We start from the raw sequence: 18,932 nt of genomic DNA, 5'->3' as shown, positions 1-18,932 counted from the left end.
CCAACATGAGAAACTGATGCTCCACACCTATGGTCACCCCTTCGTTGGTCAGGTCTGACCATAAGCTAATCACCCTTGACATCCACATCCCACCCGCCAGTAAGGAAACCTCCACAAAAAACTTCTCCAAAGCCAACTTCATGCTACTCAAGTCAGAAGTGACAAACTTCATGACACCCATGCAGACAGGAACTGAAAGTTCGACTGCTGAATCCTACACTAAGGCACTGTACGAGCACATCCACTTGTGCATGAATCGTGCCATCCCCAATAGAACCAAGATGCTCTCTTCCAAAAAAAAGGAAGCCAATCTGGTGATCCCTTGTCATAAGCAAACTTTACAACAAAAGGAAGAAACTGTTGCAGAAAAGAGGAAAATCCCAGGATGCAAAAAAACTCCCTTACCAGCCTCAGTAAGAAGCTGAGATCCCTCATAAAATCCTCCAAAGCTAGTTATGAAAATAAAATTGCCAAAGATTCCAAAGACAACCACAAGGCATTCTATAGTTATCTCAATAGTCTAAATGGCAATGCTCAGATATGCTCTGAGCTACAACAGAATGGCATTAAATATACTGATCACAAGGATATTGTCAATATCCTGGCAGATCGATTCAGTGCAAACTTCACCCCCCCCCCACACTCTAAAGCGCCCATCTCAATACCGAAATATTGCCAAATTCCAGTAATAACGGCCACACAGGTAAAAAAAATGCACTCTCCAAAGCGAAGAATACAGCATTCATGGGACTAGACATCCCAGGCTGTGTACTACATGAACTACAAAATGAACTGGCACCTCACCTAATTGTTATGTTTAATCATAGACTCACCTCAGGCTTCGTGCCCACTGAATGGCGCACAGCTACAGTTATCCCACTTCACAAGGGGGGATCCACTTTGGATCCTGGGAACTACCGCCCCATCAGTCTGACAAGCCTGATCTGCAAGGCCATGGAACGTATTATCATGGAACTTATAAACCAAGACATTGGCAACCTTCAAACACTGTACCCCACGCAGTTTGGGTTTGTGAAGTGCCGATCTTATCTCCTGAACCCGACTGACTTCTTCGAATCAGTCTTCAGAGCCGTGGACAAGGGTAAGGTGGTCCACACAGTCTATCTGGACCTTGCCAAGGCCTTCGACACCATTCCCCCACTCTGGAATCATAGATAAAATTACTAAGCTGGGCATTAATCCCTACATCACTCAATGGGTTGCCAACTGGCTTACCGACAGAACCCACACTGTAAAAGTAGCAGTCTCCAAATCCAGCTCCAGACAAGTGACAAGTGGAGTGCCTCAGGGTTCAGTCCTGGGACCGCTCTGGTTTGGCATCCTTCTCACACCTGAATAATGTGCCTTCACCTTTGGGCCAAACAATGAACTGCTGTCAAAGGGGCATTGATGAACGAGGACTTGAAGGTCAATGCAAAATTCACATAAGCGCATCCAGGTATGCCTCCCAATCGATATGCCTGAACCCGCTGCCCTTGATGCACCCTCGGCTGTGTGCGAAATAACTCTCATGGATGAATTCAAAATGAATTGGAGGGCAACCAACTAGAAGGCCACAGATGATTGGGCCTCAGCCAAAATGGTCCCTGAAAGAGATTTTGAAAGTTCTTTGATCAAGTCCTTTTGTAACCTAGTAAAATGTGTCAAATAGTTCAGCAACCTAACAGCGAAGGTCGCTGAAGCACAGGCATGCTTCCCAAACCTATCCATCACCTCAGACACCTTGTTAGAGGGACGAACACAGGAACTTTGTTTGGCAAGTTCCTTCTTAGTGGCCACCGCCATGACTATGACATCCGTGGGCATCTCCTAACTCCAAAATTCCTTCCTGACAGCTGGAGCCAGACTCCAATCTGGCCTCTTAGGGATTGGCTCAACTGTGTCAGGTTCCTTCCTGCTGAGACACCAAGTCAATAAGCTCGTCGATGGGAAGAGTAACCCAGGAGGTAGATGGGCTAGCTCCAAAGGCCTGCAGAAATACCAATTCCTCTGGTGAAGGGTTGTTGGGGTCCAACCTCCTCTCTGCTTAAGAATCTCAAAAATGTCTCCAAAATGAGACATCTTCCAGAGGTGATTGTGGGGACACTTCACCCTCATCAAAATCAGTATCCTCAGTGACCGACTCTTGTGGAGAGTCCAAGTGCCTCCTCTTGCACTTCCTCTTCCTAGGGACTTCCTCGGTGGGGTGTACTGGGGAAGTGTTGGAAGAGATTGAGAAACCCTGCTGGGGGTCATGAACTGGCTGTCCCTATAGTGTAGAATGATTAGGGTCCAAACGCACACATATCTGGAAACTAGACTGAAGATCTGAGGGGGTTGGATCTGTCAGTTCGGTCAGTGAACAAAACATCCTCTTCACTACCTCACAGACAGACCGCCCAGGACAGCAGGAAGACCTTGGCGCTGAGAAGGTAGACTTCTGGATTGCTGTCTCCTCCCACCCGAAAGCAATCTCCCTGAGAAGGAAGTCTGAGACTAGCTATTCAAGTGTCAAAACACCAAGGCGCAGAGACAACTCCGAAACCTTTGGAGTCGACTCCAACACCTGGGATCTGACAAGGAAGCTTTCGATCTGAGAGTCCTCCAGATCCAAAGATGTCAGAGCAATTGCACTTAGAGTTAGCTTCGGGTCTGAAGACAGTTATCTTCGGGTCCAAGCCAGATGGACTCAAAGTTTGGATCCAGGGACTCTGAAGCAACCAAAGGGATCAGAGAAGGAGTAAGAAGTGGTGGTGTGGTAGCTGGACAGGCTTCCTGACCTGAGGGGTTAGGAGCTGGTAAAACACCCATCTGGATCTGTGTCGAGAGAAACTACATCATTATGTCCACCTCTTCTCAGTCAAACTCCTGGACGAACAAGAAGGTGACTTTGATCGGCACCTTTCCAAAAAATGGGGGGAAAGGACCCTGGAAGGCACAGGATCATAAGAAGGGGAATACCTGGTCCTTGGAGTAATAATCAGACGCAAAGCAGTTGGATCAGTAGGTTTCGTTGTCAGATCATAGGACATAGGACATAGGATCCACTAGTTTCTTCCTCTTTGGATCTGAACAGGAGGAGCTTTGATATCTTCTCAGATCTGACTTTGCTCTCTTCATTGACAGCTCTGGAGACGGAGTCTAGGAAGTGGAAGGCTTAGGAGATTCTGATATGGACTCCTTTGCTTTACTCTTGGGGGATGGAGCCCAAGTGATAGCCTCACTAAAAGAAGATAGTAATAAACCTTTGAGGATAAGTTTATTCTTCCTATCTATAAGAGCACTGGGATTGAAATTTTGGCAAATGGAACAGTCCTCCTGAAAATGTTGCAGGCCTAAACAATACACATAGAGTATGAACATCTGAAAGAGGCAATTTGTGCCCACATTTCAAACACTTTTTGAAACCGGAGGTCTCTTCTCAGACATGCTGGTGACTATATATATATGTATATATATATATATATATATATATATATATATATATATATATATATATGTGTGTGTGTGTGTACATATATATATATATATATATATATATATATATATATATATATATATATATATATATATATATATATATATACACACACACACACACACACACACACACACACCTACACACACACACACACACACACACAAGAAAAAGGAAAGAAATAAAGCATACCAACAATGGTATTAGGACTACACTAACGTGTACAATAGACAGGAAAAAGGAGGGGGGAAGAATGACAATACTGTACGAAGGTAAGGGAATAATATATAAAAAGAAATTTAAGAGATTTAAAGACAAGAAACTGCACTTATCTAAATGAAACTTGATAGCTAATGCTGACCACGTCTTTTCATGGAAAGCAGCAAGAGAGATCTGGGGTATGTTAGAGGTTGATACATTATGGGTAATGGAGAAGCTCAAGAGCTTTTTGGTTACCACAAGCTTTAGTAATGGCCGAGTCAGATCTGAGGTTTGGATCCAAATCCAACAGTTAAGGATAGAATGAAAATTGACAATATCAGATCCTCTTTTGTTTGTCAGTTGCCTGAAAACAGTGTTCCTCAACCTCCAATTATTGTTTCTCCACCAGTGTGAGGAAAATAGCCTCAATTTGTCAGCTATTTATTGCACTATGAAGGTAAATACATCACCCTGAGCTGTAGACAACACTAAGTGGCTAAAATGCAGGCTTGTATTATCAATCTGCGCAATGGAAACCACCTTGTGTCTCCCTGTGTGCTTATGCACTGCATGACCCAATAACATATGTTAAGAAGCAGGATACCCGCGTTTCACAGATTCTTAAAGGTTTTGAGAGCTAATAGGAGTGCCAACGTCGCCTTTAGGTATATAAAGATTCCTTTGTGAGGGTACTAAGTATGAACTCCCCATACAAAATCCGATGCAGCAGTCATAAATAGGCAGGAACTGGCAGGAGGAAAGGACTACCTTCATTCCAGCACACCTTGTCTGCCCACCATTTGAAGTGTCTATGGATGTGGGGCACACCAGCAGCTCCATGTCTCAGGGCTGAAAGTGCTCTAGTAGGCCCTCAGGGAGAAACAAATCTCCCTTAAGTCAGGTCTGACTTCTGAAACCATACAGATGGTTGACTTCATACACCCCAGAGGCTTCAGGAAGATCTTAGCTATCCAGCAGTCATCACCAGCCTGCAGCCAAAAAAGGAGCTTAAGGCAAGGAATTTTCATAAGACAAATCCAGCAAATCTTCTGTATTCAGGGTCAGCACTCAAAACTTTCCAGTTCTGTCTGGGATAAGGTTTGCCTTGGGGAGGTTGACAAAGAATTACAGATGTTGGTGGTAGTCTATGGTAATGCTGAGATTGTCTAGTATTTGTCTTTGTGCCTGCAAAGTATGCCTCATAACTGTTCAGAGGGAGTGGCTGAATCACTTTCATACTGCCTCTCAGTTTTATCATTGCTCTGCCCTGTCATGTTTGCTTCTCCCCGGATATTTTTTTGTTTCTGTCTACTGATTCTTGTAGCACATTAGAAGTTATCCTTCAAAAATCTGGTTCCTTTGAAAGGTACCAACCAAAGAAAGGAGAATGAAAAAAGTTATATCATTGTTACCATGACCTTGCCTTCTTTCTCCATTCTTTTAATGTCCCGTGAAGTTTCATAAACAAAGGTTTCTTTGTCTAGGGGAGCATTTAAGAGTCACCCTTTTTATGTATTCAGCTACTGTGTGAATGCTAAGCCAAGCAAAGCATGGTACCTAAAGACTAAAACAGAAGCTGCCTCTATCACACTGTAACTGGACTTAATCACATGCTTAGTCACTTTCACAGAGCTGAACAAGCTTCAGGATCTGGGACTTCAGCAATTTATCCTGATTTTTTTTTATGTTCCCCCTTTTGTGTCAGGGTTCCTGACTGGTACTGAATATGCATCTGGCAATTTATTACACTAAAGGCCAGTGTGGTTTACTCCACCCACCACTCTGCTTTAGGTATCATTCAGCAATGCATTTGGACCTGGTACTAGCTTACTGAACTTATGAGTCTGTAAAGAAATAAATGAGTGATCTAAAAAATGTCTTCTTGTAGAGATATTGATGTGGCTCCTGTACCCTATAGAACCTATCTGGTTTCTTGGGTGTGTAGCACTGGTTCGGCAGGGGGGGGGGGGGGGGTAGAAATCTGATGGTATGGAGGTTAGGAAGGCATCCTCAAAGAATTTGAATACTGTGGGTTTCATCTCTTCCAGCCCTAGGAGACTAAAGTGTTGTTTCTTACCACCGGACATTTCCTTTACTTCCTCATTATTAGGAGGGTGTCACCATAAGATGCATCATACAGGGAATCTGATGAGATGGATTCTCCTTAATCTGAGCAAGGGGAAGCCAAAAGTTATAATATATTGTCTAAGTTGTTCTCTTTATCCTCCTCCGAGGTTGACCTGGATTCCATAACCTGTCCTCTTCCTATTAACCAGCTCTGGAATAGAGGGAAACACAGATCTATTAGCCAACGCTCACAGCTGCAGAAAATTCCTCAGCTAAGCTCTTCATATTTTGGATAAAAATCATTTGAGACACCTCTCTCCTGTCAGGGAATGCCTCATGTGTTTCATCTTGATCAGTGAGCAGGCTTTTCAAATTGTCAAATTCTTATTACACTCCCACAGTATATCACTTGGCGCTACTCCTGCCTGCTACTCTTGCAATCCCCAGAAAATCAGTACTGAAAAGTAAAGTTAATCCTCTTGAGAAGACACCAAAGACTGCATATAGCCCTCCATTCTAATGAAAGGCACATGAAACATGCCATATTTTTGGTACTTGGTCTGATTAGACATGTTAACAGGTACAGGTGTGTTCACATCTAAAGGAATCAGAAACAGGCTGATAGACATATTAGATACCCCCTACCAGGTACTGAAAACCAACTTAATAAATGACGTGTCCTGCGATCTTTGGAATGCAGCCAGGGTAATTATCTTATCCAGGGAGTCTTTCTTGAAGGTCCCCTCTCCTGCAATCTCCTTATGCTGGTGCTTTGTCTTAAGGGTTTTCTTGAGGACATGGCTTTTCCTCTGAAGAAATGGATGACTATTCATGTGCCTGCAGCATGGCATCAACTTTTTCATCAGCCACACACACAATGTGGCTTTGCCACTTCTAAAGGTTCACAAATATGTCACTCCACTGGGAGGTGGAACTCTTTCAAACAAAAATGGGACTCAGAATGATAATTTTATACATCTTTGACAGCCACACAAGGCAAACTCCAAAACCAAAATGGTTTCCTAATAAACCCTTCGGGCATTAATACTACTAAATTTTAAAACACTAATAAAAATTGAGAGGGAGAAAAACTTGGGGCAATTATCTTTAGCAGATCCTCAACAGGGTCACTGAGGCCATATGCTGAAATGGGCGACCACAGATTTAGAGAGAGAGAGGAGTACATGCCTAGGGCAGACACCTTTTTCATCCAGAATACAGGAATGTGTCAGCTTACACCCTGACATGAGTCAGGTCAGTCGGGAGGACATCAGCCTGTGATTGAGTCCCATATGTTAGGAAAGGATTACCCTTGTGTCCTTATTTGGAATCTTGGAAATCATTTGGTCGCTCATATTAACATGAACCAAGCGATTGCCCTAAACCACTGGACACTGTTTTGGGGAATTTCATCTCTTACCCAATGCTACGTGACTGTGGTGTGGGTATATACAAGTTCAGGGTATAGCGCTTGCTCTTGACCTCATGTGGGGGTGCAGTGGGGCTTGCTTATTGGAAAAAATACCTGTTTCGTGCTGTCCTGAAAACTGTATGCAACATGCAGCTTTTGAGATTGCAGGATAGAGTATTTCTGCTGTGAGAGATCATGTTAAATCTCTCACAAAGGATGTGCTAGCAATACTACTTCAATGATTTCCTTAAGTAAACAATTTTTTTTTTTGAAGGGGGTCTTCCAAGGTGGCTACACACTTTTCAACAGCTTAATTTCAGTTCTCCCAATGTGAAAAAATAAAGTGACAACCAGTGGTTACCAGCTTGAGTAAAATTCAGTTACTGGCTAGTAAGTACACTGCATTGATGCCAGCAAAGAACAAATTTAAAGAACCTGAAAGAAAATCAGCTGGACAAGGTGAAGACAAAACACACTGGCTGGGAAAAATCCTGCAGCTGTTCAGCAAAAAGCAATTCAGGCTTCAGCTCTGGTACAAGAAATGTTTTCCAGTAATTTAGAGGAACACACAAATGAAATGTACTCAGAGGTGATTAAAATAAACACTGAAAGAGTATATCAACTCAAATAACAAAAGGCTGGAAAAAATAGAAGCTTTAACTTGCTCTTCAGATGAACTGATAAAGCTGCAAAAATCAGAGGATGAAATGAAGAAAAGGTTGGCTTACTATGAGACTTCTCAAGAAGAGATGTTTAAAAAAAAATGTAGTGTCAGAAGGCACAGCACGCAGAAAAAAACCCTGAGATTTTCTGTTGTATCACAGACATGGGAAAGAACAGATTATTTATTTTTATGAAATTATAAGTTATGTACACACCATAACTAGGCATCTGTGTTGTCCATTTAATTTTTCCTCACGTATGGGTTACGCATTCAATCCTTGGATCCAACTTGGACAAATACTGTAGACTTCAGATCCAACTCTTGAGTTCCTACCTCTACCCATAATGTCCCATTCCACCCCCTATTGTCTCAGATCGAGTTTACTGCTCTAGTTTATAATAATTGATGAGAAACAAATAGAAAAGATAGGGCTCAAACCTGGAACTATAAGTTCCAAATACAGTCCAATAGGTCCATCCAGGAGAAGACAAAGGATGGGGTATGGATGGGAGGGGAAGAATAAAAATGGACAACATAGATGCCTAGTTGTGGCGAGTACATAACTTGCAAATCTGATGGTATCCTTTTCATTTTTCCTCACTTATGGGACAGAGTCCCCAGCTACGTTAACCTTTGGTAGCCCTCATGGAAGGCCCCAATGCCTGAAAATCATATTCACTACCGAATGACTGAGAGACCACTCGTGAGGCATTAGAATGATCTGCTTAGTTTGTCTGCAACTATGTTGATTTTCCCTGGATATGCGTTGCACTAAGAAACCAGTCTGATGAGATCGCCCATTTCCAAACCCTCATGGCTTCTCTACAAAGGGGGTAAAATCAGGTTCATTCATGCTTGATCATGTACCAGACACAATCCCAAGGGAAGAGCATATTGAAATGCCTGCATCGCTAAAAGGACTGATCTCATTTCTAGGACACTGGTATGCAGCTTGGCCTCTTGGTGGGACCACATGCCTTGGACAGTTCCTCCCAAGAAATGGCCCCTCTCCAAGATGAGAAACATCCGTGGTCACTGTGGCTATAGGGTTCGATAGAATAAATGGTCTGCTCAGAAAAAGATCTTCTGATTGTATCCACCAGTGAAAGTGTTACTTGCAAAATGGGGTGAGTTTTACTTGAAAATACAGGGCTTGATGTAGAAGAGACCATTGTACAGCTAGAGTCCATTTGAGAACTCACATAAAGAAACTCGCCAAAGGTAGTAGTACTATGGCAACTGCCACTGATTCAAATTCTTGAAGCACTAACCTTGCTGGGGGGACATGAATGAAAAAGAATTGCCTGAATCTGAATTCTGATACAAGTAATGCGGTGGATAGGCAAAGATGCTATTTGTGTAGATGTGTTTAAAACTGTCCCGATGAATTCCAGGCTCTGAACTGGTGCAACTTTCAATTTGGCAAGATTTATCTTAATGACCAAAGAGTTGCAAATCTGGAGCAAATGGTCCCCGGCATGTTGTAGATCGAAGACCTAAGACCCAAAAGCCTCCAAGAACATAGATTCTTCAGGAGAAAGAGTTTGGGATGACCAACTACCTTTCTGCTTCAGAATTTCTGGAATATCTCCAAAGGAGATGTAAGTTCCTTTACTGGAAATGTCTGGAGGCCTGTTGGAACTGGCTCTCTCTGTGGAATAGGCCTGACCAACTCACAACTCGGAACCGATGGGAGTAAAGGGGTAGGATCCAAAATATGAGAAGATAGTTCTCTGGAGAGAAAAAGCCCTTTCCACCACTTCAAATGCTGAAGACCCAGGAGAAGCCCTGATCTGCTCCCTCAGAGCCAAAACTTCTGAGGAAAGTAGATCATGGTGACCTCTGGATCCTAGCCTTGAAGGAAAAATTGGATCCGAACTATTACCAAAGCTTCAAGAGAAGAGATGGATCCGACAACACTGGAGCCAAACCCCACCCCCCCACCCCCTTTATTAGATGATAAGAGGAAGTTAATAAGGAAAAAAAATTTAAAGGTTTATAACAGACTTATAAAAGTTTTAGTAGAAAATATATAAAGAAAAGTTTCTAACAAATGCTCAAGAGCAGAACCTACGTCTAACCATGATGGCGGCAAATGAGATCTGAGGCAATAGGAATGGAGTTGGGTATTATGGGTAGAGGGAGGAGCTCAATAGTTGGAGCCGAAGTGTATAGTATTCAGCCGAGTTGGCTCCGAGGATCAGACCTGTAAAAAGTGAGGAAGAACGAAAAGGACATCAGATGTACAAATACGCAACTGGACTGATATTCCACAGCAGAATTTGTTAATTGAAAGAGCAAATTAACTTTGTGCTCCAAACTTGGCCATAAGAAAGCAGTCAAGACTTGTATTAACAAAGATACAATCATAACAGCATTAACAGTTGATTCTGACAAGACTATTGCATAAGGGAAATTATCAACAACTGGAGACAACACCGAACCAGGCAGGGGTGTCCTCCTTCCCCTCTATTTGCATTATATTTAGAACTAGTGGCCAATAAATAAGGGACTCAGAAATTCAAGGATATAATTGGTATGTTAATCAAGAAAAATTGGCTTTATCTGCAGACATTATTATTTTGTATCTGATAAAACCAGAAAATGACATTTCATTACTGTGGAATATTCTAAGACAGTTTCAATTTCTTTAATGAAATTAAAACAAAGGCTATAGCTGTAAACTACATATACACACATGAACTAATTCATTACTGCCCATACTTATGGGGGAAAATAAAATTAAATATTTAGGAATATGTGTTAAAAAGAATTCTGTTATGGCTGCTAAGGGGATATGGGAAGAAACTAAACAAAAGATAATAGAAAAATATAGAAACTAGAAGCTCTTCTCTATGGATATGGCTAGCAAACTACAAGTAGTAAAATGTTTTTAGTCCCTTTAGTTCTATACATAGGTCAGGCATATTTTTATCAACCAGAGGAGACAAAGTTGGTAGCAATTAATAAAGAATTGAAGGACTTTATCTGGGAGGGGAAGAGGGCAAGAGTCAAGTAGGTAAGTTGATCCTGCGGGGGGGGGGGGGGTTCAAGAAATAGAGAGAACAGGATTTTGGAAGCAGATCCTTACCAAGAATAACAGCCACCATACAGATTATTATATTCAAAGTAGCATAAAATATTCTAAGAACTAAGCCAACACATGTATAGAGAAAGGAGGAGATTTTGCCAATAGGGATGACTGCAAGTAGGGGTACAGAAACCAGGCAAGAGGGGGCTTGAATTTATGGGAGAAAACTGGCAAAAGAACTACAGTATTGGGAGCAGGTAACTAAAGAGGGAAAGGTAACAGAGTGGGATGAGGTCTAGATGATGTTTGGACTGCAGTCTAGAGATTGCCTCCCCCAACTAGGGATTGATATTAGGAGTATAGGCCAAGAGAAAGCGATAGGAGAATCTTAAATAAAAAACCTGCTTAGAGTTTTTATTTGAATCTATAACAAAATCTGCTGTTAAAAATGGATTATTAGGGCATATAAAATACTGCATAATTACTATAAGAATCAATCAGAGGAGATCAGAAAATATTGGAAAGAGTGGAAAAACAATTTAAAAAAGAACAATGGGAGAGAGCATATGTTTAGCCTACAAGTGTGCAACAAAGTCTAGAAAGTTTAGGATCTTTGCCTGGAAGTGTTTGCATGTATATTTTTATACCCCAATCAGACTTCAAAGAATTTTTCCTAAGGTAGATAGCAAATGCTGGAGGTGAGATGGTGAAGAAAGAGGTGACAGGGAACATATGTTTTGGGAGTGTAATGAGTTGGCAGATTTCAAATATTCCCTGCAGATTATGCTTTCAGATATATTGGATGTGTAAATGGCTGTTAACTAAGGAAATTATTCTTTTGAACTGGGAGACGGGATATGAAATGCCCAGACACAGTAAGGCCTTATTAAATTTAATTCTATTGGCTGGCAAAAAAATGCAATTACTAAAAAAAATGGAAATGAAAATCTAAACCATCCGTATTACATGGAAATAAACAGAAATTGTGGGAAAAATACATGCAGAATGATGTTCAGGAGGAGGAGTGACATTCACCTATAGAAAGGATAGTCAGGTCACTGTGAATGAAAATATTTTTTTTGGGTAAATACCTACAAGGAAAAGGAAAAAATAGCGGTTTTAAAAAATGGAAATGTGTAGAGCATCCAAGCCTTGTTTTGGGCACACGTGTTTAGACAGGATGGTGTGCATTTGTCTAGATCTGGGACGAGAGTTTCTGCAGCAGATATTCTGCAATATTTCTCAAACACTAGGTTCATAGGTAGGTACTAGGCTATTGGCCCTGGGGCCTATACAACCCAGCCAAAAAGGTGCCCTGGCTTTTGCCACCCAAGAAAATTATTTTCCTGTGCCACTGTCGAGCAGAGCCACAGAGGTGATCCCCGGGGTGAATTTCCTATTTCCCATCCAATCATCTTTTCTTGAAGAATGCTAATGAGGAGCTTTGTTTGATATAGATAGGTAGTTTATTTCAGAGTATGGGAAGTCTCTGGAACAGGAATCTATCCCTCTGGCATGTTCTGTTTATTGTGGTGACAAGGTTTAGGTCCCTAGAGTGTGTAGCTCGGAGGGATTGGGATTTCTTTAAGTGGAGCATGTCCAACAGCTCTGGGTTTGACATAGCTTTGCATGTTAGGCAGAGATCACCTCTGAGTAGGCGATATGCGACGGAGTAAAGCTGGAGTTTTTTGAGACGGTCTGCGTAGGGCATCTGTTTGAGGCTGATAATCCTCTCTCTTTGTGAGGTATTTCTGCGGACTTTCCAGTTGTTGTAGATGTCTTATGAGGTACATACTAAAAGGGGCATTATACTCTATAATGGGTCTAATGAGTAGAGGGGAACAATGACCTCTTTTTTTCTGGATGAGAAACCTTTTGTGATGAGGTGTGCCATGTAGAAGGATTTCCTGACTACTGTGGTGATGTGATTATCAAAGGAGAGACTACTGTCCACCTGTGTCCCAAGGTCTCATCATACTTTCGGTGTTAAGTATACTACCGCCTATGTTGTAGTTCATGGGTACAGAGTTTTTACCTAAGGGGATGACAATGCACTTTTTGGCATTGAGCTTGAGGCATCTGTCTCAGTGAGGCCCTTTTGTAGGATGTCCACATCGTTAGGAGTTTCGATTATGGCTCCTAGTTTGCAGTCATCTGCGAACTTCGTTAACCAAAGACCTTCTGTGTTAGCCTGTACTTCACAGAAGTAGATACCAAACAGGATAGGACCCAGGACTGAACCCTGTGGTACTCCACTTGTCACTGGTCTGAAGTCAGATTTGGAGTCTGCTACTTTCACAGTGTGGGTTCTGTCAGTGAGCCAGTTGGCAACCCATCTTGTGACATAGGGATTTATACCTAGTTTGGTGAGTTTATCTATAATTCCAGAGTGGGAGATGGTGTCGAAAGCCTTGGCAAGATCTAGATAGGCTGTGTGAACCACCTTACCCTTGTCTACGGCTTTGGTGACTGCTTCAAAGAAGTCTATCAGGTTTAGGAGACATGATCTGCCTTTTACAAACCCGAACTGGGTGGGTCCAGAGTATGGAGATTACCAATGTCTGTTTATAAGTTCCATGATGATATGTTCCATGGCCTTGCAGACCAGGCTCGTCAGGCTAATGGGGCGGTAGTTCCCGGGGTCCGTGGTGGCTCCCCCCCTTGTGGAGTGGGATAACCGCTGCTGTGCGCCATTCAGCAGGCACAAAGCCTGAGGTGAGGTTATGACTGAACATGGTACTTAGGTGGGGTGCCAGTTCGTTCTGTAGTTCATGTAGCACGCAGCCTGGGATGTTGTCTGGTCCCATGGATGCTGTGTTCTTGGCATTGGAGAGTGTGGTTTTTACCTGTGCAGCCATGATTACAGGAACTTTGCATTCTTCCAGCATAGAGATGGGTTCTTTAGGGGGTGAGAGGGGGGTAAAGTTAGCACTGAATCTACCTGCCAGGATGTTGGCAATATCAGTTGGGTCTGTATATTTAGTGCCATTGTGCTGTACCTCAGAGCAGATCTGAGTGCTGCCATTGAGATTCTTGACATAGCTATATAATGCTTTGTGGTTGTCTTTAGAATCAGTGGCGATTTTGTTTTCGTAACTAGCTTTGGAGGATTTTATCAGGGATCGCAGCTTCTTACTGAGGCTGACCAGGGAGCTCCTCCACTCGTGGGATTTTACTCTCTTTTGCAAGAGTTTCTTCCTTCTGTTGTACAGTTTGTTTATGGCAGGGGACCACCAGATTGGCTTCTTTTTTTTGGAGGATAGCGTCTTGGTTCTGTTTGGGATAGCACGATCCATGCACTCATGTAAGTGCTTATAAAGTGCAATTGTGTAGGATTCAGTAGTTGTAACTGTATTGTCCATCTGCATGGGTGTCATGAAGTTCATCACTTCTGTCTCAAGAAGCGTGAAGTTGGCTTTGGAGAAATTTCTTACCATTGTTTCCTTAATCGGGGGTGGAGGCAGGATGTGGATATCTAGGGTAATTAGCTTATGGTCGGATTGGACCAATGAGGCATTGACTTCAGGTGTGGAACACCAGTCACTCATATTAGTAATGACTAGATCTAGGATATTGTTGCCCCTGGTGGGGGTGTGGATAAGTTGATCCAGGGCATTGGAGTTTATGAATTCCAGAAAGCGTTGAGCGAAGGAGTTGATACACGAGTAGTTTTCCCAGTTAATGGTGGGGTAGTTGAAATCGCCCATTATTAGGGATTTTTGGTTGAACCCTAACATTTTCCAGTACATCAAGAAAAGAGGAGTGGGAATCCTGGGGCATGGTGGGTGATCTGTAGCAAGCTACAATTTGGATTGCAGTTTTGCCCAGAGTTAGTTGCACTTGGATAACCATGGATGCATTATGCTGGGCAACTAGCCTGGAGGTGTGGATATCCTTAATGAATATGGACACACCTCCACCTTTGGTGTTCCGGTCCAGGTTACATGGCCAGAAAGTGTGGTATGAGTTATAGCCTGGTAGTGCAGGGGTGCTCTCTGGAGCCTTGAACCAGGTCTCAGTCACTGCACAGATATCGATGTTCTCCATTTTAAGGAGTGCCTCGAGTATATATATATATATATATATATATATATATATATATATATATTTAAAATTTGTTAACCAGGAAAGTCCGACTTGGAACAAAGCCAATTTTCACTCTCTATCATCCTTTACTGTGTGAGGGCCCCACAAAAGCTGTTGCTGGTTGGGGAAAATGGAGAAAAAAATGCATTAATTTTCTGATTATGCTCTTGAACCTGAACAAGGCTGTGATTATAACCCTGTTAGGATGAAGCTGATAATGAACACGAACAAGGCAAGCACTAGAGAGATCAGTAGCTCAGAGTGACCAATCTCAGTGTGTACCTTTGATTTCAGGAACAGCTGATGCTTCCAATCTTCAGAATGTTTTTTCTTTCTTGAAATTTTATAAATATATGCACAGAGTCTCTAAAATCAGGGACAGTGGCAGGTATGCATTACTCGTCAATGAGATAAATAAAAGTGACCTACCCCTGCTGCTGTTTGACAAATTCTAAATAACAGTTACTGATTTGGTGTGGCCGCAACAGTGTTGTATAATGTATTGCTATTTGCTGAAATAAGTGTAAAACTAGTATTGCTATGGCATATGCTTGTATGTGAAAAAAATCACTGATTTCTATCTGTGCACACACCCCGTAATGCCAGGACACGCACATTATTCTTCTGGGTATCAGTAAAAAATGTAATTAACAAGTAATTATTATTTCAGAAGTAAGGCATATAATATATCACAGAACTTTCAGACACTTAGTTCTTCTAGGAGTCTGGTGGCCCCCACTCTCCAGACTGTATAAATGGATTTTGACTTGGACTTGGTGGTGGCCTCTGCTCTCAACCTCACCCATTCTAAAACCACCCTGCTCAGGTGTGTATATTCAGAAGGTTTCTGTAGGTTTTGCGGGGGGATGGGGATTGTGAAGTCTTTACTTCTATAATTTTCATCACAGTCAAACCTTACAGGTGTGCACAAGAAGGCATTATAGCTTGTATCTGGGCTAGGGACAATATAGTCATTGTTTCTTTTAATCTTGCCACAAACCTCAGAGATGTACAAAAAGCTTACTACAGCTTGTGTAGGGGCAGTGTACTGTCTGGGAGCAGAGTTGAATTCATTACTGTAATCATTATTTTTTCCCTTTCCTCACAATCACACATCAGGCACGTATATAGGTGGCTGCCTTCAGCGGTTAGGACACATGCTATGCATTTGTATGATGGCAGTCATTTGAAATACATGACTTTGGCCACTTGAACCTCTGCATTCATCCAAATATAATACCATAGGGATGCACAGGCAGTGACTGTTTTTTTTTGGGAGTTTAGAGAGGCAGGTAGTGTCCCCAAATAGGATCTGAGTACCCTTCATAGCAACTGGCTTGTTCATTCTGAGCTACCATTTTATCAGCTGTGAACATTAAGCCTTAGGCACAACTTACATCTTCCTAGAAAGAAAGAAATAAGACCAAAACTATTTTCTAACTCATGATTTTTGTTTAGACCACTGCTGAATTAAAAGGTTGGGAAAATGCTCTAAAATGTATCCCACAGCATCAATAACCCTATGGTTTTTGGGGGCCCTGCCTTAATTGAGTTTACTGTGCTGTCTTGGTCAGGAAAGGTATGTTGAAAGGATGCAAGGAAAATAAATTTGAACAGCAACACTGAATTTATTTCCTTAATCATAACTTCTGTTCAAGCAATAACTAGATGAACAGGTTGTGTTAAAACAAATAAATGTACTTCAGAGCATATAGAAAGTTATGGCTTCTTGAAAAAGGTAAGAGTTACAGCAAAATCTGAGAAAAGGAAGAAAAAAGCAATGTTAATGGTTTGGGAAGCCAAGGAACAGAAGGGAGCACTGGAGTGTATGTGTACGTTGGGAGGTGAAACAGCACACAGTGCTTTGGGTTCCAGTTCTCCCAAGTCCAGCCCTATACATAAAGTTGTCATAATGTATCCTTGTTGCAACTAAATGCCAATAACTGTGAATGCTCCTTTGTGAGATGGACCAACATAATGTGGCACACAGGCCTGTTGTAAGGTCAGTTTGTGTGTACTACTCCTAAAAGTTTGCAGCATGAACTAAAATACTGCTTAGGATGCGTAGCAATGACAGGGTAATACTTAGACTAGAAGTGCCTAGGGGCTCCCAACTAGACATTTGCTACAGGTCTCCAAATGCTAACACTGGTCCTGCATGGATTTGTCAGTAACTGTCCCCATATCATTCGCTGTATACTTCACAAGAATACATCAACTCATTTGGAAATGAAGTCCTTCATATGCAGGGAGAAAAACATCAGAAAACAATGCTAGTTAGTAAAGATAAACTCACTGCAAGTTTTTCTGTAATTCCAGATTTCTGTCGGTCACTGAGGTCATCCATTTCAATAATAATATCATGAAGTTGGTTAATGAGCTGTGTAGCTGCATGTCCTTCATTTACAACGTTCTAGGAGAAGAAAAAATGATGAAATGCGGCAACAAAATAATAACGGCCTAAAAACACACAAACTTGAAATTCTGTTTCTTGCTTATCTACAAAACTCCCTAAGGATAGCTACAGAAGAAATGTGATTACAGACCACTAACACTTACATACAAAATGAAGTTCCTGACACAAAAAAACAAGATAAGTAATTATTCACTATTAACAGCTCATCTTCAAGAGAGCCTTCCAAAGTGGAAATATCTATGCAATAACTCAACCATCAATCAGATGACTATTAACAAGACCCTCTGCAGTGGGAGAACCATTTAAGTACTTCTCTCAGGTGCTCTCTCAATGATTAGTTGTTTTATACTCAAGCACTCATGCATATAATGTGCATCCCCTCTCAAAACCTTGCTAAGGCATTCCCAATATGTCAGGTGTAAAGGTCACGTTTTCCCAGAATCTCCAGGTTTTACCCTTCTTACAAACATGGTGGAGCTCTTGCAAGTAAAGAGAATTAGAACAACAATATTAAATAAACTTGGAATATTCGCAGTTCAACCTGCTGACAAAGACTGCAGCTGAATAAATCCATACAAAACTACAAGATACAGAATCTAACCAAATCATAGCCAATACAGTAAGAAAATCATTATATCTTGTCCAACTCATAAGCAAGGGTTTGGCATGAAGGGCCAAGGAAGCAACAGTACCCACTCTACTCAGCCCTTACCAGACCCATCACCGAGTACAATGCCCTCTTTGGCATGGATGGCACAGTGGTGCAGCGGTAGTGTTGTCTCTTCACAGCAAGAGGTTCGCTGGTTCAATTCTTGGTTGGAGTGCCTTCTGTGCAGAGTTTGCATGTCCTCCCTGCATTCGTGTTGGTTTCCTCCAGGTGCTTTTGTTTCCTCCCACATCAAAAAGACATGCATCCGGAGCTTTTCTCCCTGGGCCTCTGCTGAAAACTGGCTCCGTTCCAAGTCAGACTTTCTCAGTAAACGAATCTTCAAATAAAAATAAATAAATACCTGGCCAGGCAATTACAACAGTTGGAATGCCCTCAAAGGTTCCTCATCAGGAGAATCTATGGTATGAATACCATGTCCTACACAGTTCACCTTAACGTCCTATCTCTGTACTCATTCTCTTACAGGTTACTGAAAGACGATCTATGCCTAGCAAACAAAATGTCTTCAGAGCCACGTCTGATGGATCTCTTGCCTAGCCGCAAGACAAACACCAGAAACATTAGAAACACGGATCTGAACTTTGTGTGTGACAAACAGAAGCTGCTGGAGGGACTGATATGCATCTCAAAGGATCCCTGTGCTAAGGAATAAGCTCTCCACCTACGTGAAGCAGAGTTCATCCCTGACCCCGTTCAAAAGAAACCTTTATCATGGGGTAGGAAATCGCAAATTCACCCCTGGCCTGGTCCCCATATCTCTGATGGACAGAGGTTGACAGTAGGTAAATTAACCCCTGACTAACATACCCCCCACACACAAAGACGCACATAACCCTTAGCTACCGCTTTACTAACATATCCCACCATACAGGCATCCAATGAACTTTGACCCAAAAGTGAGCTGGGTT

General features: G+C 42.0%; 1 protein-coding gene across 1 annotated transcript in view; it reads right to left on the bottom strand.

Annotated features, from left to right (window-relative positions):
- RFC4 (replication factor C subunit 4) overlaps positions 1-18,932 on the bottom strand; it is a 1,279,614-nt gene that overhangs the window by 167,985 nt on the left and 1,092,697 nt on the right. Inside the window, exon 9 of the mRNA XM_044070726.1 lies at positions 17,235-17,351. Within this exon, the coding sequence (XP_043926661.1) occupies positions 17,235-17,351 (117 nt within the window). The remainder of the gene's footprint in view (positions 1-17,234; positions 17,352-18,932) is intronic.

This window comes from Protopterus annectens, chromosome 4.part1 (assembly GCF_019279795.1).
Source record: "Protopterus annectens isolate FY-2018-M chromosome 4.part1, PAN1.0, whole genome shotgun sequence".
Classification (NCBI taxonomy): Eukaryota; Metazoa; Chordata; order Ceratodontiformes; family Protopteridae; genus Protopterus; species Protopterus annectens.
This window is presented reverse-complemented; position numbering and strand designations above follow the sequence as displayed.